At 35.6% G+C, this 26123-nt stretch overlaps 1 protein-coding gene across 1 annotated transcript in view; it reads left to right on the top strand.

Annotated features, from left to right (window-relative positions):
* The first annotated feature begins 9264 nt into the window (after positions 1 to 9264).
* LOC143389077 (A-kinase anchor protein 9-like) overlaps positions 9265 to 26123 on the top strand; it is a 73001-nt gene continuing 56142 nt past the window's right edge. The window contains exon 1 of the mRNA XM_077108301.1: positions 9265 to 9449. Within this exon, the coding sequence (XP_076964416.1) occupies positions 9402 to 9449 (48 nt within the window). The 5' untranslated portion in view covers positions 9265 to 9401. The remainder of the gene's footprint in view (positions 9450 to 26123) is intronic.

The following is a 26123-nucleotide window of genomic DNA, read 5'->3' as shown; positions in this document are numbered from 1 at the left end:
AAATAAATGGGTCATGTAGCAATTGAAGGCTTTATTTACATCACAAAATAGGAATTAGCAGCACCTATTTGGTAGTTTTCTTAAGTTACCACAGTGAGAACAGGATAATTACCGGGCACAGTATACATATTATGCTGTATGTTCCTGATTTACAACTCCATCCAAGAGGAAAGGGAAGGGAAGACGTAAGATGCAGCTGTGTAGCAGGCAGAAAAGGCAGTCCGTCCACATTGATGCAGGAATTCTGCTCAGTCACATGCATACTATTGGGCGGATTCATGGGTCTAAAAGCTTCTCATTCCAGCCAAGCCCAGCTTCCCTGGTGTCTCAAGAAGATGACAAGACATTGTTGTAATTGTGCACAGAGAATGAAGAAAGGTGGGTGAGACAGTCCCCCCCACAGTGGAAGCAAGTAAGTTCCCACCAAACTAAGAAAACAATCAGTTTCTCCTTTCTTCCCAGAGAAGATGATAGTAGAAATTGTCTTACCAGGTAAGTCCTATGTCTTGGATTTATAATATCAGCAGAGAGATAAGTTGATGTCCATACTTACGAATCCCAGGAATACTATATATATGTATTTTTTTACTTTGATCTTGTCTTATAACTGTAAATATTTTAGAGATGTGATCTCTATTTATTATTCAAAGGAAGTTCTGCTGTGGAATTATATCTTTCCTCTGGCATTTTAGTAAGTTCTATATTTGCCAGCATGTTATATTCCTCTACCCCAGAATTAATCACATTTAAGCATACCTAATGTTTTCCTAGTTTTATTTATATGTTAGAAAAGTAGAGTTTGGCACAAAGGGATTTGTTTTGATTATGTCTCTATTCACATTAAGTTTAGGGTTGCTTATACGGGTTGCTGATTTTGTTGGACTATCTATATCACATTAGATGCTCTTCTATGTTTCCTTCCAGTAAATTCTAATGACACTGCTCTTTGGATGTGATTACTCATTCTTTTGAGAGTATTAAAAGGGTGTGAGCAAAGCTGTCACACAATGATGATGTTTTTATTTATGTAAAATATCTGGTGGCTGGAGTAGGAAACTCCTACACAGTGCCACCAGGTCACACAAACACTGCTCTGTTTCTTGAAGCCCAAGTAAGATTTCTTGGAGTCCCTGAAGAAAATTTGACTCCTCTTATTACAATCTATTGGACATACTCTGCTTCATATATTCTTTGCTGTTAACTCCAAGAACTTTTAAGTTTTCCAATGTCTGACAGACTAAGGAAAGAAGATAAGGGTGAACTAGCAGAAGCTGGTCAGAGGTAGGAGAATTTACTCTACAACTCTGGGAAAATTACCTGAACAAGGGGGAAGGGAAATATGTTTTGCTGTATTATTTTTGAGAATTTTACTATCTTTCTACTTACGTTTATAAATAAATACATATCAAAATTTCCACTTGAATTTTAAAATTATTTGGGTATATTCAGATTTGGTAATAAAGATATCAAAATTTATATAAGCCCTTTGGCTCCAAAATGTAATACAATATTTTAATGAAGATGACTTTTAAATCAACACAGGATGCTAACTTTATAAGCTGTGAGGTATGAAAGCAAGTCAGAAAGGTGTACTTTCAGGCCTAAGTCCTTTCTTTTTTTTTTTTTTTTAAAGAGAGGGAGAGAGGAATTTAAATCTGAATTAAAAAAGCTTCCTGGAGGATGCATAGCTACAAGCCAGATCTCATATGGGTGGTCTAAAAATTTTCAAGCTGAGAATTTAGTATGAAATGGTCCTGAACTGCTGGTGCCTCCAGGCATCTATCAGCAGTTTTCTCCAGAGAACTTATCATTTCAAAACTCACTAAATTTCCATGCATAAAGCTCTAAGGATCAGAGAAAGAGAGAGAGAGAGAGAGAGAGAGAGAATTTTCAATATTTATTTTTTTAGTTTTCGGTGGACACAACATCTTTGTTTGTATGTGGTGTTGAGGATTGAACCCGGGCCGCATGCATGCCGGGCGAGCGCGCTACCACTTGAGCCACATCCCCAGCCCTAAATCCTTTCTTTTACCTTCTCTCTTATGTGCTGCTGAAGGAGATTTTAACTTCAGATTTAAATTCACAGTATTGCTGCTGAGGGTAAGAAACAAAACAATAGAAGAGTGTTTTCCTTAACAACATTGTCTCAGTTGATATTAAAAAAGTCAGGTGTTGATAAAATGTTTTAAAGATAATTTTCTTCAAGAAATTTGGCTTGTTAAAACCCTATATAAAGATTTTTCTTTATTAATTAATAAAGATGATGATAGTATTAATAAGTTAAACCAAAGAACAATAATAAGAAGCTGTGCAGAGTTAGATTCTACAAATGCCTGACTTGCGTACATACTGACTACAGTTAATGGGAGGGATATATCTAAAATCTTATTTTTAAATTAATTATTTGAAACTCAAAAGTTTAATATAAATTGGTGAGGTTCACAGCCCACTTGAGTCCAGTTAAGTTATATTGAATCTAAAGCATTATTAATGAAATTATTTTTAAAATGGTAATTCTAGAGTTTACAACTGTGTTTTTCTTTTCATACTCCAATGGGAAAGAATGTCCTCTCCTGGTACTTCTGGGTATCAGTAACTCATCATTTTAATTTAAGGCACATTTATATATGGATAAGTAACAGGAGGTTGGGGGGCCAGGGCTTACCCATGTGGTTATCACAGCACATCAGGAAACAGGGCAGTTGGCTCACTGAAGTCCCTGAACTGGATTTTTCCACACCATTAATATATAAGGATGTAAAAGTAAAGGACCATTTGGGTATGGCTTAAGGAAGGTGGAAATATTAGGTCACTAAAAAGTTGGTATTAATTTATTTTATATGACACTATAGACAAAACTATGCAATTACAATAATTTAGTCAAGACTTCCATTAATATCAACTAAAAATCAAGAATTTAATTTTTTTAAAAAAATTATTTAAAAGTTTTTTATTTACCTTTCTTTCTTTCTCTCTTTCTCTCTTTCTTTCTTTCTTTCTTTCTTGCTTTCTTGCTTTCTTGCTTTCTTTCTTTCTTGCTTTCTTGCTTTCTTTCTTCCTTGCTTTCTTTCTGGAATTGAACACAGGGCTTTATACATGTTAAGCACATGCTCTTCCAGTGAGCTAGACTACCAGCCCTAAAAAATATTTTAGATGTATTCAAGAGCAGGCAGTCAGGTAAGGAAAGAGTTGGGGGTGGGGGAGTGAAAGTCAGAACTGGATGAATTTTAGCATCTGTTGTCATGGCCACATGAGGCTTGAGGCTTTTCCTAATATGGGAATCCAATAGGATACTCCTCATAAAGCAGACACCCCAGAGGGATTTAAGTAAAATCAATTATTTCAAACACCAAAACAGAGTAAAGGAGAAAAAAGCTTCCTGGAGGATGCATAGCTACAAGCCAGATCTCATATGGGTGGTCTAAAAATTTTCAAGCTGAGAATTTAGTATGAAATGGTCCTGAACTGCTGGTGCCTCCAGGCATCTATCAGCAGTTTTCTCTGAGAACTTATCATTTCAAAACTCACTAAATTTCCATGCATAAAGCTCTAAGGATCAGATAACTTAAAAAATCACCACATACATAAGAAAATAATGGACCATAAGTAAGAACCAGCATGAACAAAAATCGAAGAATCAGATCCATGATTCAGATATTAGAGTATTCGGAAACAGAATTTAAGTGTATATATGAAATGTAATTTAAGAAATTTAGAAGAGGCTTTAAGATATGTGTTCAGAGAAAGAAAATTTAAAAAATAAACTAACATAACTTTAGAAATAAAAGTAATATACATTAGAAACTAAAAAGATGATGTTAGCAGAAGATGAGACAAAACTGAAGAATCAATGAATAGGAAGACATTTGTGAAATTATCCAGAATGCAGCCCAGAGAGATAAAGAGAAAGATACTATGAAAGAGATATGGAGTGTAGAATGAGAATATATGTGCTATCAGCAGCCTAGAAAGAAAGAAGAGAAAAAGTGGGGTTCAGAATGTTTGAGAACTGATGAAGTCACCAACTCTAGAGTCAAAAAATCCAAGGATAGCAAGAAAGATGGATTCAAAAAAATCTGTACCTAGATTTACTCTTATTGAGTAAAACTATTGTAAACTAACGACAAGGAGAAAATTCTAAATGTAGCTAGAGAGAAAAGATGGATTACATTTCAAGATTATTTTTCAAAATTCAAATTGTAACTAAAGAAGCTAGAAGATAGTGTGACTTTTTTTTTTTTTTTAAAGAATAAGGATAAAATACGTTCCCAAACAAAAAATGAGGAGATATACCAGCACTTACATCATATAATTTAGGTAAATGTAAAGTGATTCTAGATGGGAGATCTAAGGGAAAATAGGAAAAAAGAACAAAATGAGTGGTAAAATTCTGGATTAATCTGAACAAACATTGACTGTATAAAACAACATTCACTGGGCCTAGTGGCACATGTCTGTGATCCCAGTTATTTGGGAGGCTGAGGCAGGAAGATTGCAAGTTCAAGGTCCTGTCTCAAAATTAAAGACGTTATAAATACTTAATTACATACTGTAGTTTTGGATGGGCTTTTAAAGATTCTTGTGTTGTTATTTATCAGAAATTATAATAGGTGCAAATGATTTAAAAGCTGGATCTAATTAGACTAGTTAGAAAGTAAAATTTATTAGGCAAATTTAAAACACAATGATTAAAAAGTTCAAATGTAAAAGAAAGAAAAGAGATATACTTATACCAGACAAATACTACTCAGAAGAAAACTGCTTAGCATTTAAGGCTCAAGAAATTTACCACATAATGATGAAAGGTTTCATTTACCTGGTAGATATAATAATTATAAACTGGCATGTATAACTGCAAACTATATGAAACAAAAAAATAGAAATATTTGCCAGGTCTATAAGGTGAAATAGATGAATACACCAATGTATTAGGATATCTTAACTCACCATTCCCATTAATTGAACCAGTCAAGCACATGGAAATTCAGTAATAGAAAATGTCAAAACACACTCACTATCCTTGATACATATTGTTAGAATACTGTACCCAAGGGCTGCAGAATATATATTCTTTATATTTTTTAATTTTTCTTGAGGGGCCAAGGATGGCACTTAGGACCTTTCATATGCTAAGCAAGCATTCTACCATTGAGCTACAATTCCAATCCCAGAATATACTTTATAAACCTACACAAAACATTTAAAATAACTCTAAAAACATTTAAAAACATTAATATTTCCTAGTTACATACTCACTTTTCCACTTCAACTTAAAAAAAAATATATACAGAACAATAGCTAGATAAAATCTTAATCTCAAAGCAAAATATTTGCAATAGGTCAGTACTGCCTTCTCAACTTCAACCATCTTAGCCCAACATTAAACTTAGTGAGTAAAATCTTTATCAAATGTGTTGGTGCAACTAATTCTACAGAAATAATTGGTACTATAAAATTTTCATTTATATTTAGTTTTTTTTGTCTTTCCCATTTTGTTAGAAAAAAAAAGAATTTATAGTTTAGCAATAGAGGTGACATTTTGAAAGCTCTTCTTATAAATACATCTTTTGGAAGGACTTCAATTGATTACTACTATAAATCACTTAATCATACCACCTGTCTGTGTTTCTCTCTCTATGTTTTTTTTTTATTGGTTGTTCAAAACATTACAAAGCTCTTGACATATCATATTTCATACAGTAGATTCAAGTGGGTTATGAACTCCCTTTTTTTAGTTAAGTGAATATCATCCCTTATTTTCACAGGGCTCATTTCATAGATATACAAGGTTTACTTAGCAGAAAGTTAATAGATGTGATTAAATAGACATAAACCTTCTAAGTCTGTAAATACACCAGAAAATTCAACAAATATTTTAGTACCATTATGCAAATAATACTCTGCCAAAGACACCACTGTCAGATTCAAATAATGGGAAAAGGCATAGATGTAGGGGAGGTTCTACATAGTAAATTACACACACATTTTACAACAAAGGGCTAGCACAGGGACAGGCAAAACAAGGGTGGTTAGGATTCAGCTGGTAGGAAAAAATAATTGCAGACTACATTTTACCTAGAATTTTATTTTCAACACTGTCACAAAATTTGTTTAGGCTGTAAGAAAAAGTTGGTTGAGCTACAAAGAGGTCAGGTGCTTTTACCAGCCAGGAAACAGGAAATTAGACATTTCCAAGTACCAGCAGTCAAGCATTTTGGTTTTTTTCTGCATCTTTAAATTATTTTTTTCTGCATTTAACATTTTTTAAATGTCTCTGCCAGGTTTGTCATATTTTCATTCTAAGACATAGATGTAGCATTCAAATATTGAAGTTTTCTTTTAGCTTTAGAACAGTTTTTGGGTTTCTCTTTTTGCTAAAAACATGCCACTAAAACCTTTTGTTGTTCTATACTTAGTACTAATATAGAGAAGTGCTTACCAATCTTAGATTCTGGAGCAACAGTGCTATGCCCAGTACTTTGTGATCATCTAAGGTAACACAAATTCTCAAAAGCACACCATTCCTTTCCAATAGATTGTTGAAATCAGTTTTGAAGTATATTCTGCAATGAACCCTTTTGGAGTAGTTGTAAACTGTGATCTTAATTTTAGCCTCACCCAGTTAAAGGTCAGGTACCAATGAATTTCCAAAAATTGAACCCTAATCACAGTACCAGAGTGGTTGAAACAAAGTTATGATGCAAACTCTTATTAGGGAGGTGGTGGTGACAGCAGAAGCCCTCCAAGTGAATCCTCAGGAAGACGGTAACCCCTAAAAAAAAAAAAACAAAAACAACAACAAAAAAAACATTAATATTGTGCAGACTGTGGTCTTTGAAAATGTTAACATCAAATGTCAATAAGGAAATTCTGCTGAAATATGATTTTTGGAAGGTCTAATATCAATTTGAAAGTCTGCCCTTTGTACACTTCTCTATCAGTCATAGGGGAAGTTCTACATGAAGTGTCACTAAGATTATACCACCAGTTTCAATAATCATATTACCAAGATAAGTGAGTATTAAATTCTTCTCCAGTAGTTTTTAGTAAATTATGTATGTAAATCATGTCCATCTGATTCTCTTTTACCTTGGTAATCTCAGAATAAATAGAACTCTTCATTACAGATACCTAAAAGGTGGTTTAAAAACATTCACTTTGGTGGTTTAAAAATATTCAAAACATATACATACAAGGTAAATAGAATAAACAACACTGCATATTATGCAGGGCCATAACTGTCACTTAAAATACCAAAAATGGTTGGAGAAAACAATTGTACTTTCTCATGATGTAGGCATCCCAGGTAGGGTTTTTTTTTTTTCTTTTTTTGCTTTGGAGAAGAATTAATTATAGTGAAAGGAGAAGTTCAAAAAATTCATAACACATGGAGCAGAAGTGGTTTTAAGTTTACAGAATTTATTTCAAGTCTTGGAGTATGCTAATGTCTTAGGTAGAAAAAACTTAATTTGGGAAAAACAAATTTATGTGGTGTAGTTGGCTTAATTATACAACTGAAATTCACAGAATAATATTTTAAAAGATCACACAAATTTATAGAACTTTAAAACTTGAACATTACTCTGTTCATGTGGTATTACTATAATTCCCACTTTATAAATGTAGGAACTGAGAAACTGAAGTTAAATGTCTTACCCCAAGTCAAGTTATGACAACACATTATGCCAAAATGAAACTTCAAAAAAAAATTCAGTTATGTTTTAGCTTCATTTTTGATTACGAGGCCATAGCTGTGTGATGTCTTGTTTTGTTGACCAAGTAATAATAACCTTGGCAAGAAAGTTTCAGATCTTTGAATTTAACCTTAGCTTTTTTGATTCTAAGTTCCCTAATTTCCAAGACCTTGTTTGACTTTTATATCTCATGATACACTATATTCATACCACATTGGATTACCTCCTGCGTGAAAATAGACTGAAGTAACACACATTTGGATGACAATCAGTGTAGCCACGTGTCCTATGTTTGCTGGGAGGCTGGGGCGCCTGGATCCCGGCTCAGGCGTCCTCTGCAGGTTCCCGCCCTGGGCCCTGCGGCCCAGGTGAAGCTGCCTGGCGCGTCCCCGTGCGCCCCTTCCCCCACTCCCCGCGACTTCCTGGTTTGTAGAAGGTGCAGGAGTTGCTGTGGGCAGCCTCGGTCGCAGGAACTAAGAGGCCCCTGCTTTAGTGGCGGTGGGGGCTGCGGCCTGCGGAGACGGGGGCAGCAGCCACGCCGCTGCTGCTGTCACAGAAAGGCTCTAGGGGTGGGGTGGGAGGAGGGGTAGCTCCGGTGGCGCGCCGACATGGGCCCGCCGCGACCGCCGCTGTGAGTAGCCTCCTTGGCGGTGGGGCGGCGGGCGGAGGCGGGAGCGGCGCCACCCTCGAGTGGAGGGCAGCTGGCTTCCAGGCCGGCCGCGGGTCGGGATGGACAGCCCCGCAGCGACATGTAACCATGGAGTGCAGGACCAAGTGAGTGGGGACCCCGGGCGCGGGGTGGGCGTCCCTCGGAGGCCCCTCTGGCTCGAATCCTGGCCCACGCAGCTGCCTCAGCCCCGCCCGGCCGGCTCCCGCGGGATCCGAGGGGGCGGCGCAGGCGGGGGGCGGCAGGCCCCGAGACCCCGCTGCCGTCGGGAAGGCGCTAGGCCACAAATCCTGCCGGCCCGAGTCGCGTCAGGTGGGGTCCGCGGCTGCTGTCGGCCTGAGCTCCCAGCACGGGAAGGAGGGCCCCCGGCGGCCCGGCGGCGCGACCAGCTTGGGAGCGGGCATGCGGCCGACTCCGCAGCTCCGCGCCGCGCCCCGCTCCTCCCGCGAGCCCGGAGCTCGCGCCCCGCCCACTCCCCGGCCGGCTCGCGCCGGGCCCTCCCGCGCCCTCCCGTGGCCGGGGCGGCGCGCGGCCGGCTTCCCGGCTTCCCGGCTTCCCGAGCTCCGAGGGCGCACCCGGGAGTGCTTGCGCGGGGGCCTCGGCCCCCTCCTCCGCAGGCGGCTGGGGGCGGCGCGGTGGGGCCCCGGCTCCGAGGGGCGGCGCCGGGCGGGCTGCACTTGGCGCCAGGCTAGGGCCATCCCCACCCCCACAGCGGTGCCGGCGGGGCGGGGCTGCGGGCGCACCTGCCAGGCAACGTGGAGTTCGAGGCGCCTGCGCTCTGTGACGTGTCTTGACTCCCGCCTCACTCTGTGTTTACATGGAGACGAAGATGGCGGTGGCGACCGCTGTACTCATGTGGACGAGGACAATTCGCCAGTGATTGCAGCATCTGACTGGTTTTGTTCGGGTGGGGAGGCAGCTCCCGGCTGGGCCCTGCGGCCTGGGTCGTGGAGCTAGCCGTCCCACCTCGGTCTGAACCGATTTTTCCTTTCTACCCCCGACCGCCTCCGTGTTCTTTCCCTGCCTACCCCGCAGAAGCCATGGAGGACGAAGAAAGAAGGAGAAAGATAGAAGCTGGTAAAGCGAAGGTAGGAGAGCCGGGGACCGCCGGGCCAGAGGTGGGAGGCGGTGGCCGGGAAAGGGTGGGAGGAGGCCTGGGGAACGAGTTTGTGGCAGCCATGTGCGCTGCCCTCGGAGGGAGGTACTGCAGGGTCTGGGTTTCCTCCCTTCCCTCCTGTCCCTTTTCCTAGGACATGTAAAGCCCGGTGCTGCTACCTAGCTGAGGAGACTTCGATGGTGACTGAATGGTGTGGCTCTTTTCTCACGACTGCCCCAATAAAACACCTCTCTCTCTCTCTTTTCTTTAAACCGTATTGATAATTAGGTGGTAATTAATAGCCTTTAAACTTTCAGCCCTTCACTTTTAAAGGGAGTTTTATGGGTGGTGCAGGCATTGTGTTTTCCAGGGCAGGGATTTAGAGCTTTCCTTTTATTCAGTGGGGAATTTGTGCGCTGATCATCAGCTTGTCTTCTTTAGGTGGCACGCTGGCACTCGAGGACGTGTGTGAGATTGGCCTGTGACAGCTGCCTCAGCAATGGCCTGAGTGTGCCACAAGTGCCAGCTGTGAACTTGGCTTTAGGGACGTTTTTAAAAGCGTGTCTTTGTACGTTCCTGTTTGGAGGTCTTTGTCATGGCAGTTGGTTTTGTATCCTGTGGATTGGACGTTCTGAAGACGGAAAGATTCCACAGAACAAAGCTTTAGAATTCCTGCTTTAAATAATTTGTTCTGTGTGTGTGTGTGTGTGTGTGTAGTGAAGTTCTGATTTTATGTGTGTGTGCGTGTGTATATGTATGGAAATTGTAACGCAAACATTTGAAAATTGTATTATGCATAGATATCCTTCTTGGGGCATCATGAAAAATTTAACGTAGACAAACTATAAATTGAATAGCATTTTTTTTAAATTACATATTTGAGCAGCTCTTTAGGCTTGCCTGAAAGGCCCCCTTCCTCCCTACAATGAGTTACTTTTTATAGGTGATACTCTTTTTAGAGCTAATGGATAACAATCATACTTGAAACACAATTAACTATTTTTCCTCTCTTCCTTTCTTTCTTCATTCTTCCACATAAACAAAGGAAACCAGGTCAATAATTTCAGTAATCAATGAAAGAAAGGCCTTACTGCAGAGATGCAGTAGTAGATGTTCAAGAGAAGTGTGTTAAAGGAATGTGTAGGTTAACCAGCTTTGCATTTCTAAAATATAATTGACGTTTTTATAATCTCCCCCTTTTAATGTTAAGACTTAAATGCTTGCATGTAAACAGGTAGATTTTGTTTTTTACTCTAGGATATATAAATGAAGGAACATTGGCATTTTCAGAAGCCCAAAATTGCTTACAGTTGTGCAACCCAAGGGACTAAGCAAGGGACTAAGCAAACACTCTGCATCTAAGGAATTGAAAGTAATTTTGTGTACCTTTTCAAAAGCATGGAAGTTCTGGTTAGATATCTTATTTGTTACCTAAGAATGTTTACTGCCTTCTGCCAAATGTATCTTTCTTAAATGTATGTAAAGCAGTTCCACTAAACATAGTTAATTTTGAACAGTCACATTTCATAATAATTAAATTTCTTGCTCTAAGTAGATTTGGCAAAGTAGAATTTTGATTTCTTTATGTATATATTTCTTTATCTTTCAAAAGTCTACCTATGGGGTAAAAATCTTTTTAAGTTAATTTTTATTGTAGTTTATTTTCCCCTATAAATGAACCCAGTTTCCAGTAAGAGATCCTTGAGGCCTTTAAGGCAACATATGTTTGCTGTAACATTAGCTATCTGGTATAAAATACTTTACTGAGGTCATGATTCCTCAGCCATGTAAGTGCAATGGAATATTATACAATCATTAAAAGAATTAAGGCTGAGAGGGACATGGTAAATAGAGTGAAAACAACATTATCAGAAATAGTTTAGATGTTGCAGTGGTATACACCTGTAATCCCAGCTACTCAGGAGGCTGAGGCAAGATCCTGTCTGAGGGGAAAAAAAAAAAGGGGGAGCTTACATTATAGCTCAAAGGTAGAGCACTACTGCCCTTTATCTCAACTACTGCAAGAACAAAACTAAACAAAGTATGTACATTATTTCATTTGTATAAACATGTGCTTTTAGAATGGGATTGAAAAACTATTATAAATATAGTTATTCTTGGGCTAGGATATAGCTCAATGGTAGAGCACAAGTTCCTAGGTTTAGTCCCCAACACCAAACAAAATTTATAAAGCAGTTCTACTAAACATAGTTAACTTTGAACAGACACATAATCAGCAAACTTAGATCAAGAGGTGGAAATAGAGAAATGGCAACAGTCTCTGCTTTCCAAAGTAGGAGAGACAGATGCTCCTGGGTAATAAGTACAGTGAGAGGTTGGATTTTGGATCTTACCCCCCCACAACATTTTGTTAAAATATTTAAAATGCTACTGACTCATTTTCTAGAATATTTTATAAGGAAAACTCTCAATATCAATTAAATGCAACCTAGCATAGTGCTTTTCAAATAGCAGGTATTCAATAAGTGTTTGCTTCTCTCCAGCTGTGCATGCTGGCAAGATGAGCTGGTCAAAAGAGCTGGCTGCAACGTTAAAGTAAGGAAACAGCTAAGAATCATGCAATCCATGGACACCAGTTTCTCAGGTGGAGGGTGGGCCTGCTCTGCCACCTCAAGTGTCCTCTTCCATGCTGGAAGGCAAGAGGGCAAGACAGCGAGTGCACTTGGAACCCATCTGTTTATTAGGGAAAAGACATTTGATAGAATGTTCCACCCCAATAAGGCAGGGGATAGTGTTTCAGCAGGGGTTGCCCAATCCTGTTGGGTACTGCTCAAGCCCAGAGCTGAGGCTCTTCCTTGATGAGTGGGGGTAAAGGCCACTTGCTTGGTATAACACATGGTGTGGTGTATGTTGCCAGTCCAATATCCCCTTTACTCAAGGCTTTTGGAGGGGCTTAGCTCATGCACAGGGCTGTCCCTGACATTTGCTTCTTGAATGAATGAGCAGAATGACAGAATAAGTTCTTAATGAGTATAGTGTTACCAGCTAGGTTGGAATTTAATAAGAGTAATCCAGAATTTTCTTAATTAGAAGTCTCTTATTGCTGGTATCAGAAACCACCTAAAATGATCATTTCCCAAAATTTATTCAGAGACTTGGTTCTCCAAGTATCTCATTTATTCATAAGACTTAAGTGTTAACATTTGATAACAGTTTTACAACATACAACTTTTTAATCTTTTTCTTGGTAATTGGTCTTCTGTTTCTTTCTCTCTCGATTTCTCTAAATTTCCTTTTTCAAGACCTTTTAATAAATGATCATTTTAAAATTCTCAAGTATACAGTATAGTATAATTTTAAATTTTTTTTTAGTTGTAAATGGACACAGTACCTTTATTTTATTTATTTACTTTTATGTGGTGCTGAGGATTGAAACCAGAGCCGCACATGTTGCTAGACAAGTGCTCCACCATTGAGCCACAACCCCAACCCCTACAGTATAGAAGTGTACTTTGTAAAGTATTTTATATTAACCCAAATCTCCAGTAATAGGAGAATGAATTATTTTATGTAGCCATTAAAATAGTTCTACAAACACTTTTCAAGTTGGGAAAATGCCCACAGAAAATGTCAGGTTAAAAAAAAAAAAAGGTACGTGTAAGTATTTATATATGAAGACATCTGAAAAAACATGCACCAAGATGTCAGTTGTGGTTATCTCTGGGTAGTGGGTTATAGGTATTTTAATTTTTTTATACTTTATTTTACAAATTCTCTACAACATTATTCTTTTATGATCAGGCACAATGTTCAGGTATCATTTTTTTTTCTTTTTTATTTTTTTATTTGGTGGGGTTCTTTTTTTTTTTTGTCTTTTTTGGAACTGGGGGTCGAACCCAGGGCTTTGCAAATGCAAGGCAGACGCTTTGCCACTGAGCTACATCCCAGCCCCAGGTATCATTTTTAAGAAAAAGATATTACATGCAGTATGATAAACAGGTTAATGTTGTATGACTCTCATCCAGAACAAGAATATGAAATGCAAAATAACTTGGTCTCCTATATTAGTGTAGTCCTGGAACTCTAATTCTTACTCCAGTACCACTTGTATTATGTAGTCAGAATTCTATATTATTGGACATTTATGGATCGCCTTTTTGTTTTTGTCATTCTTATCCATTTTCCTTGCTGTCAGTTTTTTTGGTTTTTCCTATGAACTTGCTTGTCCAGCTTTGTATTTTCTCATTTGCCTTTTTCCCTAACTTGCTGCTTTAGATTTGTTGTAACAAAAGAACCCAGAAACTGAGGTTAATGGAATGATTTGTAAGAATGAAGGGCTAATGGAACTTAGTAGAAAGGATTTTGCAGCAATTCAGTTTTTCTGATGCTAGGTAGTTCTTTGGTTTGCTGTTGGGTCCTCAACTATCTCCTCAGTATTGATGTTGCAAGAAGCCCAATACTTGGAGATGTTAACTACATTATTAAATATTTTCAGAGCTGGGCTTGACCTCATTTACAAGTTCCTGACAGAGATGGTCCCACATAGGCTATCCTTATAGTGAATCAACCAAACTATTTCAACTCCATTTTAAATGACTTCATTTTTTCCAAGTAAAATTATTTATGATTATATAAATAAAGTAGTTAATTATTAGTGGACAAAATTAAAGGACAGTTGTGTATTTAGAATAAAATTAGTCCTATAAATCACTTTTGCTATATTTTTAAAAAGTTCTTCAAATGTATTAGAATTCAGCAAAACCAAAGTATTATACTTCTATAGCATTTTATATAATTGTCATTATTTATTGAATAATTAAAATTTTTACTACATTCAGTAACTTGGAATTATATGAGGTTTTTTTTGTTGTTGTTGTTGTTTAACAAGCATTTTTAGTTTGTAGAGTAATGCCAGTGTTGTGTACAATGTTCTGTGTAAGCTCTCTTATTAGGTTATTGATAGGATTTTTCAATTACTGTGCTGCTCTGATAGGCAAGCTAGTTATGGTATAAAATTGTTCCTTGCATTTTCAGATATTCTGCTCCACAGTGAAGAAAGCTATTCTCCCTCTCTGATTTCTTTTAAACTTTCTAGTTTTTTATACTTGTGACAGGTCTTACTTAATTTTCAAAGTTACATTTGATAACAGTTTTACAACGTACAATTTTTTAAGCTTTTTCTGGATATAGCAATTTGATGCCTCCATCAGAGACTGGTGCATTCCTGTGATTTAAAACTAATTCATGACTTTTGGGCTTTGCTGAAATAAAAGAAATCATGGTGTTGAGAGGAAAGAATAGACATGACAGGCTTCTTGAAATGTATGTTAAAGAAATTTCTCTAAGGCAGGAAAACAGAGCATCAGTAAAATCCAATGAAGAGATAATTTTGTTTGAGAACAATTTTTATCCCACTCCTGTTCTCATCTAGTCCCTTGGATGTGTCTTTTATTTTACTTTCTCTTTTCACTTTTCAGTTTTATTGACAGAACACCACAGACATCCTTACTGAATGATAACCCACAGCAACGAGGAAACAAAAAAGATAGAATTCATCCAAAGGATTGGACTATGACAAGAGTGGGACAAAAATTTTTCAAACAAAAACATTTCTTATTTTTGTTAAATAAAAAGGTTTGTAGAAAGAGCAAAACTATGACTATTAAACATTTAATTTAGGCTGCTGATGATTGAAATGTGAATTAATTTCTTCTAATATGACAAATAGAAAAAAGTTCTGGTAAATTGTGAAACATTAGTGATAAGGGACATTATTTTTATTTCTTAGTAAGATTTTTATAAAATTAAAATTAGGCATTCTATTTAATTGGTTAGCATCCGTTTAATTGGGAGCCAGGCATGGTGATGCATGCCTGTAATCCAGTGATTCAGGAGACTGAGGAAGGAAGATCACAAGTTCTAGGCCAGTCTCATCGATTTAGTGAGACCCTAGGCCACGTAGTGAGACCCTGTCTCAAAATAATAAATAAGAAGGGCCACGTGCAATGGTGTTTACATGTTTGGCTGTTTTCACTTAGTATAATGTTTTGAGGTTCAGCCATGGTGTAGCATGTGTCCATGCCTCATTCCCTTTTATGACTGAATAATATTCCAGTGTGTGTATATACAGCAATGTGTTCACACTTTAATCCATTGATCGGCATTTAGATTGTTTCTCTGTATTGTCTATTGTGAATAGTGCTGCTTTGAACATTTGTATACAAGCATTTGAATACCTGTTTTCATTTTTCTTGGGCGTATATTTAGGATTAAGAATTCTGGGTCTTATAGTAATTCCATTTAACATTTTGAAGAATCTCCAAATTGCTTACCATAGTGGCTTTACCATTTTACTGTACCATTTCATTTTACATACCCACTGATAATGCATGATAATTCTAGTTTCTCTGTATCTCAACAAATTTGGTTTCTTTTTTTAAAATCATAGCCATTCTAGTGGGCATAAAGGGATTTCTCACTGTGGTTTTAATTCTTGTTTTCTTGATGACTAATGACACTGAGTGTCATTTTTGTATGCTTTTTGGCCATTTGTAGATCTTCAGACCATTCAAGTCCTTTACCTATCTTGTAATTTGGTTATTAGGAATTTTTTTTACATATTATTTACATATCAAGGGAGAGAGCATGTATGATCATGTACAAGAGAGGAACAGACAGAAATACACATTTCCAGTGGGATTATCTTCCATCTCTTTTTTTTTTTTAAAGCTTGTTTGGCTCACCAAAATTTAAACTGGTACTTCCTTTGAATAAGCTGTTGGTGAGTTGATTACAGCGTGATGGTGAAGTTTGAGTTTTTTTGTGGTGCAGTGAGTCATTCCATTCCTTGACCAGCTGGTCAAATGGGCACCTGTTGGCCTTTTGGCTTGATCATTACCAATACATATCAGTTTGGGGGGAAAAATGACTTAGTCTTCCATAACAAAAAGCCCTGTCATTTTTCTGTGTGAACATGATAGACATGTACTAGACTACCTAGTACAAAGGATTTTTATTGTCATATCGACTCTCCTTTTACTTTTTGTGGTAGTTTTCACCAAAATAGAACTTAGGATATTTAATGCCCATTTTGGTACACCTCCTAAAGCTTGGTTAATTTGTTCATGGATTTTACACTGTTCAAAAGTGCTAAATGTTAAGACTTTTCATAAATTTAGCATTGTTCCAGGAGTAGTTTTGCCTAGGTTATTTATTTAAATCTATATTCTTTTGTTCTATGTAAAATTCCTTTATCTTACATGAACAATGTAATTCTTGTTTGCAGTTGCTGTCCTCTTTTGGGTTACTGTTTGCTCTGATTTTTATGTAATCTAAATTTTTTTGTGTAATTCTAAGATTTGTGTGTGTGTGTTGATGTGTTTCCCCTTTTAGAGATCATTTTTTAGAGCCTCAAGTTATTTTGATGATTCAGAACTACTCTATATATTATACAAAGTCCTATTTAAAAATTTGACTTTATAAATTGTATTGATTGATTAGATTTTCTGACTTACAGATTTCTGAAAAACTAACAAGATCTACAGTTTCTTTCTCTAGCCACTCCCTAGCCCCTCAGCAACCCTGGGATTGAGCCCAGAGGCTCATGCATGCTAGGCCTTCTATTTCTTGATATTGCATATACTATAAAATTCCTTGTTGTTTTCTAAGGATTGTTCATTGTGGGGGTTCAGTAATTAGGTTTTATTTATTCCTCAGAAGTCTCACTTTTATTCAAGTTGGTGTTTCTTTACTAGTTGTTTTCCCCAGGGAAGATAGAAAAAGGAACCAATTATAAATGAAATACTAGTTCAAGAATCAAATTTAATGTGTGAAAAGTGTGTGAGGGAGATGTGGGGGGTTGTTGTTGCCATAGGTGTGGTAAATGATCTCAGTTAACTTCCCGCATCATTAATATTTTATTGAGTGCATGTGTATATGTTGATTCCTTGAAAGTTGAATAAATTAGTAGATGCTCTAAAGATCAAGGTATTAGAAAAGGTATAAAAACTGCATTAACAAATGTGCACTAGGAGGACGTTTTTTAAATTAAATAATGGGTTTTAGCTAAAAGTCACAGAAATTCTATATTCTACTAATAGATAAATATTTTTGGTGTGAAATCTTTTATATTTGTCAAACTAATGTTTACTTTTGACTTGCATAAATTCCTTTTTAGTGAACTACATGTCTGAGTATTTCTAATGACTTTCATTTTTCTGCTTCAAACAACCAATACCAATTTTTAAAATAAAGTTTGACAGAAAGAGTTTAATTTGAGATTTATTTTTGTATATGATATTTATTTTTTGTAAATTAAAAAGATGAAATAATATTTTATATAGGCCTCAAGATTTTAATTTTTTGAAAGAAGAATCTATACTTATTTTTTTCCTAGGATATGAACTTAAATTGTTTTAATGTTCTAAGTTTTCTCTGTCTCACACACAATCATATTTTCTATGCACAGTAGTATTTATTTCAAGACGCATCTTGGTTGAAAAATCCTTTGAACATTATGGGATTATTTTTTTATACTCATAGCCAAATCCCAAACCTGATTTTTTTTAATTCAAAATCTGCCTCATTCTATTCCTATCTCACACCCTAAAAAAATCAGGCCTAACTCACCTTTTATGTGCTTTTTTTTTGACTCTGTTAATTTTCTCAAGTTGATTCTGTACATTGTCACTGTCTTGATCTTAAAATGTCCCTTTCATTTTGTTACTCAGGTATTTTCAGTCTTAATAATCTATTTAATATTTATTTGACCTCCATGCAAGTTGGTGTAGATTCAGAGATTAAAAATACCCACAGGCCTGCCCCTAATATTTTCACATTCTAATAGAGTAGAAAATCAACCACAGTACAGTAAGTGAAGTGCAGATAATCATTTATTTACTCATTTGATAAATATATTTGTGCACTTATTGCTTGTTATTTCCTGTGCTAGACTGTAGAATGTGAAAGACATGAAATCTGCTAAATACAAGATTCATTTAGTTAGTAGTAGGCAGAAATATAAACAGATATTTATAAATTTAGGAATGTAATATAATTCTGGCTCTATGAAAAACACAAGGGAGGAATATCTGATTCCATTTGGCAGATAGAGAAGGTTTCTTGCATGGATAAACTCTGAATGAAGCCTTGAAGTTTTGAGAAAAACTTGGTGAAAAAGAGAGAGGTATGGGTAGAAACTTCAGGAAAATGAGACAGGAAGAGTAAAGCACCGAGGTGTGGAACAGTTTGACTTCTTTGGGGGAAGGTGTACAAGAGCATTGGTATTATTGGAGTATAAAGGTATAAGCAAGATAGGGCAAGAGATGAAGCTAAAGAAGGTAGGTCTGGGCTCTATCCTGAGGGTCTTGAATTTCATGTTAAGGAGATTTTTATCCTGAAGGTTGTGGGATATGTTGATGTAAGGACTAATATGGTTACATATACATTCATTCATTTAAATTCTTGCAATTAAAAAAATTATTTTTAACTGATACTTAAAAAGATTGAGTTTCAGATTGATCCATTTTGCAGCTGTATGGAGGATAGACTTGAGGGTAAAACTATTTAGAGGCTGTTGAACTACAATTGAGACAGTGAAATAGGAGTGAAAGTGTAGGGATAATCAAGAAATATAGAGAGGATAAAATCAGAATGTGATTGGTTGGTAAAGGAGAGAACATGGATAGAGGTTGGTGTTATCACTAAGAGAAAAAGAAGAACAGTTTCAGTTGTTGACTTCAGGCAAGATTGGGAAATCAGTTTGGAATATTTTGTATTAGAAGTTTCTTATGAGACATCTGAGTGGAATTTTTCAAAAATTTTGTTGAGAAAAGTATAACCTATGGTGGCTAACCCAGATTGTCTGGGATCAAGTGTGAATTTGTCAGTTATGGCTATATGTCTTTATGAAGTTATACTTAACCTCTCTGTAACTCATCTGTAAATGTTGATACTGGGGTTGATGTGAAGATTTAGCCTTTTAGTATAAAATACTTTAGAATTTTGTCAGGCTGTAAAAAGTCTTAAAGAATTATTAGCCATTCTTAAAATCATTGTCATGTTGGGATTTAGAAGATTAATGCTATATAGCAGAAAACTAGAGTAGAGAAATATGCTTGGATCAGATAATGAGGGACTGTATGTATCACTTAAAAGTAGTATGAATTTTAACCTAAATATAGCAGAAAACTTTTTTTTTAAAGTGTGTTGTATCTTAACCTCTGAAAGGGTTCTTTCCAAATAATTTATTATTTTTAGGTATGTATGCTGCCACCAGGTGCTAGGTATGTGTTACTGTTGTACAAATGAAGCAATAAAACTATCATTTTTTTTTAATGAAGTATTGATTTGATTAAGATCGCTGAATATAAACAGTCTAATTCTGGTAGGACTTCCTTGTTTCAAAACAAAAACTAAGATTAGTTAAGATGAGGTAAGAGAGGGTTGTTGTAAAAATGCAGAGATTTCAGAGGAAGGATGGAGAAGTGTAGTAGGGCCTCAGAGAATCTGAAAAGCCATGGGAAATTGATGCCATTCTTGCCACCATTTCTTATCTCATTTCCATATTTTTGTATATTAACTTCCTTTATTTACACATCAGTTTGTGTATGAACAAAAATTATAGGATGAATTTCCAAACCTATGCTATATAGTGGAATGGTTTCCCATTAAATACATTTTAAATTTTTTTTAAAAGGCAAAAAAAATATATATATAAACAGTGGAAGCAAATCTCATAAAATAAACCACTATCCGGTGGTTCCCAAATTTTGTTGTACACTCGAAGCTTCTGGTAAGCTTTTAAAAAATTCTTTTTACTGTTTAGAACACACACCATGCCAAAATCAGAAAGTCTCACTATTTTAAAAAGATTTTCAAAGAGCAGAAAAGTTTAAAACCATTGATAGAGCCACTTTGCAAGATTTTGCAATACTTGAGTGATTATATATTATGACTTCTTATAAGCCAGGTACTTTACTTGGTATGCTTCTGTAAGGATTATTTAATGCCAGAAGGAAAACTGGCTGTATTGAATATAGAGAAAAGTGTCTTGGGCTGCAATTTATCTTGTAGGATGATCATGTGTACTGTTATTTAGAGGTCATTTTAGTGATGTGGCTGTAATTACATGAGGATCAAATTATGCACTAATTTTAGAATCCTTCATACAAGATATCTCTTCTCTATAACCTTTCTGGACAGCTCTGCTACTTCCTTGTTCCCTACTTTCAAGAGAAGAATCTAATTGATTCACTCCTCTTATCAAAAGAGGGTGAAAACAGATGTCATGGATGGTAGAAGTTGTAAGTACTGGCCAGTTCCCTCAGAATGAAGTTCTACATACTTTAAAAGTACTTCAGTGTTTCACCTACAGAAGAATGCATGGTAAATATATAATATTAAAACAAGTGAAAAAAAGACCTCTACATCTGTCACTTAGATTAAAAACATTCATCTACCAATGCAATAAAATCTTTATCTAATTCCACCCCTAGCACCTGAGCTAACTATAGTTCTGAATTTATCATCACCTTGCTTTTTATACCACATATGTGTACATAAACTATACTTAGTTTTCTGTTTTTGAACTAAGCGGTGTCATTATGTGATGTCTTCAGTGATTTTCCTTTTGTTCAATATCATTAGAGCATTTTCACTCCTGCAATAGTATTCCATTATAGAAATTTATCTCAGAGTCCATTCTCATCAGTGAGCATTTAGGTCATTTCCAGTTTTGTTACTGTTACAAATATTTCTATTGTGTTAGGTTTTGTCTGCAAGTGCCAAGGGTTTAGAGTTGGATAGAAATCATGAATCCTGTGTTCCCTTAGTCCTTGAGTACTAGAGAGTGTCTTTGAAAATGAGGTAGAAAGAGGGAGTGAAATCAAAAGCAACCTGGTGAGGCTGGGGTTGTAGCTCAGTAGTACAGCACTTGGCTAGCAGATATGAGGCACTGGGTTTAGTCCTCAGCACCATATAAAAATAATAAAATGGGAATTGAGTTTATCTACCACTAAAATATAAAAAAAATGAAAAAAGCAAAACTTCTATTTGTTAATATTATCTACATGGTTTCATTATATAAATCATCAAACAGACATCCCTGGGAACTATTGATGAACACTTGATACCCATTGACCATTAATATGGATCACTGACCTGAACAGAGGTAGCAGTTCTTTTATTTTCTTTTCTATTTTTTTTAGTTGTAGATGAACATAATATCTTTATTTATTTCCTGTGGTGCTGAGGATTAAACCCAGTGCCTCACATGTGCAAGGCAAGTGCTCTACCAGTGAGCCAACCCCAGCCCAGTTCTTGTATTTTTGAGTTGATATTGCCTGCCAAAACTATATGCTTACCAGAAGGAGTCATTTATAACCTAGACTTAAAAATTAATAAATAATAAAATAGCCTGCATGACAGTGAAATGAAGCAGAGGTAGGTGGTATCTGAATAATACTCTTTTGGATGTGATTTCTAGTAGGTATATAGTTTTATTATTCTTTAAGAAAATAGTTATTATTGAAGGTGGAATGGTGGTGGAATGGTGGTGGAATGACAGTGGCGGGAGAAGACAGCCTGAGACATAAGCATACAAAGACTGAGCATACTATCCCAAGCAGCAATTGTAAATGATATTCTTGCTAGACATTTTCTATCAAGCATCTGAAATGAAACTCTCACATTGATTTGGATTGCCCTAGAGCCAGGAGTACTGGATTCAGTTGACTTCAGGCTAAAAAGAAAACACTCTTGGTTTTCATCATAAACATAGGAACCAATGTGATAGTAAAATGAAATGAGACTCCAATATGAAACTGTAGCCACTGCTTTAGCATTTATCACTTTGTTCCTCACTCTGTCTTGGTATTCTAGTGCTAATATCATTGTATTGATTCATGGAAGAAACTAAAAAGATTGTTTAATGACCTAAATTTTTTGTTGTATATGTTTATATGTGCATATTAGATACAGAGATCTCTCTGTGTATGCACATATACTTACATGCATCTATATGTATAAAATAAGAAGATGTAAATGGAAAACATAGGCACCATAAAAAATAGTTATAGTAACACATGGAGCCATGATAATATTATCAGTGAATATTCTTTAAAGATATGTAGGGGTAGAAGGCAGTAAAGATCTTTCAAAGAAGAAAAAATTACCTGTAGTCTCATAATCTACAAGTAATTATTTTTAATAATTTGTTTTAATTTTTAATAGTTTGTTTATATGCACAAATATATTTAAAAACTCCACTTGATTCATTTTATGCAGTTTTGTGCTCTTATTTTACCCAGCTTTATACTGAGAACATTTTCCCACATTAGAATTTTTTGAAAATATTTTTTGACAGCTGCATAACATTACATTGCATTAAGTAATTATAGCCATGTGTAGCCATGGACCTGAATGTATCATTTTAGGGTTTTTTTTGTTGTTGTTGTTTGTTTGTTTGTTTTTGGTTAAAGAAACTATGTAGGAGTTCTGAAGTTCTGAGAAATAATGCCTATTATTAATGCCTAGAGGTGCCTCTTTCACAAAAAATCAGTTTTTTAAAAATTCAGCAATTATTCAGAGCTAATATGCAGTCATTGTTCTAGACTTGGAGTGTATAATGATTGATTTTTATTAAAAATCCCCTCCTTTATGGAACTTTCTAGTAATTTGTTCTGAATGATACTTAATAACATGAGAATAAAATAATGTTTTGGTAATTTTATGTACTTAGATGTGATTTGTTCTGAACACTGAATTATTCCACTTTTTCTGTATCCTATACCATTTTTCAGTTGGGATTATTTAGTAATAGCTATATACTTTTTGTTGGCTTGTATTTTCAAGCAACAGTTTACAAATTTTCATAAGTAAAATGCTGGTTTCCTTAGAATTGCAGGTAAAGAAAGGAGAAAGGAAAGGAAATAATTGAAAAATTTTCTCAAAAAACCCCAAGACCTGGAGGAAATTTTAAATGATCCTTCTAATGTATCTCTTCATTATACAGTTGAAGAAACTGAATTCTCCTGATGTTAAGTGGCTTGTCCACTGTCACATAGCTAGTACTATATGACAGCTCAGCACTATATTATATGTAGTCCATATTGTTTTGAAATTCAAGAAATATTTGGGTTGTCTGTATACCCAGGCCATGAAGTACACAAAATTAAGATGATTCCGTAAGCTACAGAATCTGTTTTCTTTTTAAACATGAAGGTGATCAAATTGAATGAGATTATAGGCTATAAATAGGTTTGGTTGCTCAATGATTTAAAGTCTTATGGTCTTTTCCATTCTTGATTTCCTTAGTTTTATTTAGCACTATTTTTTTCTTACAGGTTTTTTTTTTTTTTTTTTGAACGGGGGGTGTGTCTTGCTGATTCTGAGGCTGACCCCAAACTCCTACATTCAGGAGGTCCTTCTGCCTCATCCTCTCAAATAGCTGGGACTACAGGCATTCTACTAGGCCTGGTTTGTACCTTTTTGTTATTTTGGAAAATATGATTCAGAGCATCCTAAAATGTTGCTTTTAACTTTGCTCTCATTTCCCCTTCTTCAGCTGGTTTTTAGGTTAGTCGTTATAATCTTTTTGTTTCCATGGTTAGGCCACCAAAGTTTTTCTGTGATAGTTTATATAGCTTCTTGTTTATCATCCATAAAGAAATATTAAAAAGGCTTAATGACATCCCTGCAAAGAACAAATAGTCACCATAATTAGAATTATTTGGGATTTCTTCTATTTTCTACAGGAAAAACATAAAAATCACTTTTTATAGTTATTTTTAAATACTATAGAGATTACCAGATTACATATTTTTGTAACATTCTCTTTGTGGTATGTGCATTCTCACATTTGTTTTTCCTGTCATCAAAAAACACTTGTCAGTTTGGCAATTTCATTTGTTCATGCTTTAAAATTAATGTTCTAGGATTGTGAAATACAATGAAAAAGGACCTAAGAATACATAGAAAGCAAATTAGTATAATGAAAGGTTGGATTTGGAGTCAGATACTCTAGTTCTGTTTTGTTTTGCCACTGATTATAATATTGATCAGGTAACATTGATTTTTTTAAAATATTTTTTATTTCTACATAATACATTTATTTTGTTTATTTACTTTTATGTGGTGCTGAGGGCCTCGCATGTGCTAGGTGAGTGCTCTACCGCTGAACCACAACCCCAGCCCCTAACAAATTGATTTTTATATATCAGCTTCTACATTTTTGTCTCAGTAAGATATTTTCTGACCTCTCCCTACAGTCCCACAAATTGAATTTCCATTGTATGCTGTCTTTAATGCATATACTTTCTCTTCAAAGCACTTTTTATAACTTGGATGTACGTATTTCTTTATTTGTTTAATATTATTTTTCTTACTGGAGTACAATTCATGAGAGTTCATATGTGTTATTTATCACTACATGCCCTGTCATAGCTCATGATAGGCAGTTAATAAGTATTTGTTAAATAACTGAACTATATACTTACAACCTGACATAAATCCAATTTTTTATGCTTTCCAGGCATAAAACTACAACACATCTCTTTCGGAAGTCCTTTTTAAAGAAAATCAGGACAGTACAGTTTCCTATAACACAATACACCTCTTCTCTCTCTTCTCGCTGTCCATATATGTATATATGAACGATTTCCAGGCTTAAGAAATTGTGCTCTAACCCTTATTTCTCACTCCATTTAATAATAGAGTTTGGCATTATACTCTGAAGTTCTACCTTTGGGGCCATGTGTTTCATTTATGTCTAGCACAGTGCCTGGCATGTAGTAAATAGTCAATGTACACACAAAAACCTAAACAGACTTCAATTAGTCACTTATTTTTGAAGGAACATTATAAAAACTTGGCATGTTTTTATATATATCATTTTGAAAATGTATTGTTTTATTGAGAATGATCATTTATAAAATTATAAATATTGAGTTTAAGGAACTCAATATATTTATATTCAGTTGTTTATTCATGTTCTGGTCAAGATAAGACATTTACTTGTGATCTGGTCTACTTTTGAAAGACAAATATGTGAACATAATATCTTTCCAGTAAATCTTGCAACTATTTCTGTGACTACATATGTTAACACTTTTATAATTGGCTTCCAAATGACAAACACAGATGGCTGTAGTCTGAATTTTCAGCATGTTTTAGAATAAATGTTTTCTCAGTAATTTAAAGTGCATCATTTCAGTATCAGATGGTTATCTAATTGATTCAGATTTTTTTGCTTATCTGCTAGCTTGCCATTTTTCAAATTTAAAATAAAACTAAATAGTTATAAATAATTGAATACATGATACAATCTTATTCCTCTCACATTTTTATAAAACAGTAGTCTTACCAGAAAGCTATTATGGATATTATTTTTTATGAGAAACTTTTTGTTCTGTTTTGGTTTTCTTGGTGGAGGAGGGAGGTTATAGTGAGAAGGATTTTTTTTTATGTTCTTATTCATTTATTAGCCATTTTTGTAGTTGGTCTATTTAATAGTTACAGTAATTCCAATCATATATTTCCTCTTTTTAAGGAACAAAGAAATTCACTTAGTCTCATTCTTTTATCTTTCACCTCTTAAAGAGTGATTCAAGTAATTTGAAAATTGTTCATTTTAATTTTGAAACCATCGAACATTTTAATAAAGTAGAATTAGGTATGCCTTTTATATGATCTTGCTTAGTTTGGTGAC

Source organism: Callospermophilus lateralis, unplaced genomic scaffold, assembly GCF_048772815.1.
Source record: "Callospermophilus lateralis isolate mCalLat2 unplaced genomic scaffold, mCalLat2.hap1 Scaffold_43, whole genome shotgun sequence".
In the NCBI taxonomy this organism is placed as follows: Eukaryota; Metazoa; Chordata; class Mammalia; order Rodentia; family Sciuridae; genus Callospermophilus; species Callospermophilus lateralis.
Note: the sequence above shows the minus strand (reverse complement) of the source record. Positions and strands in the feature narration are given on the sequence as shown.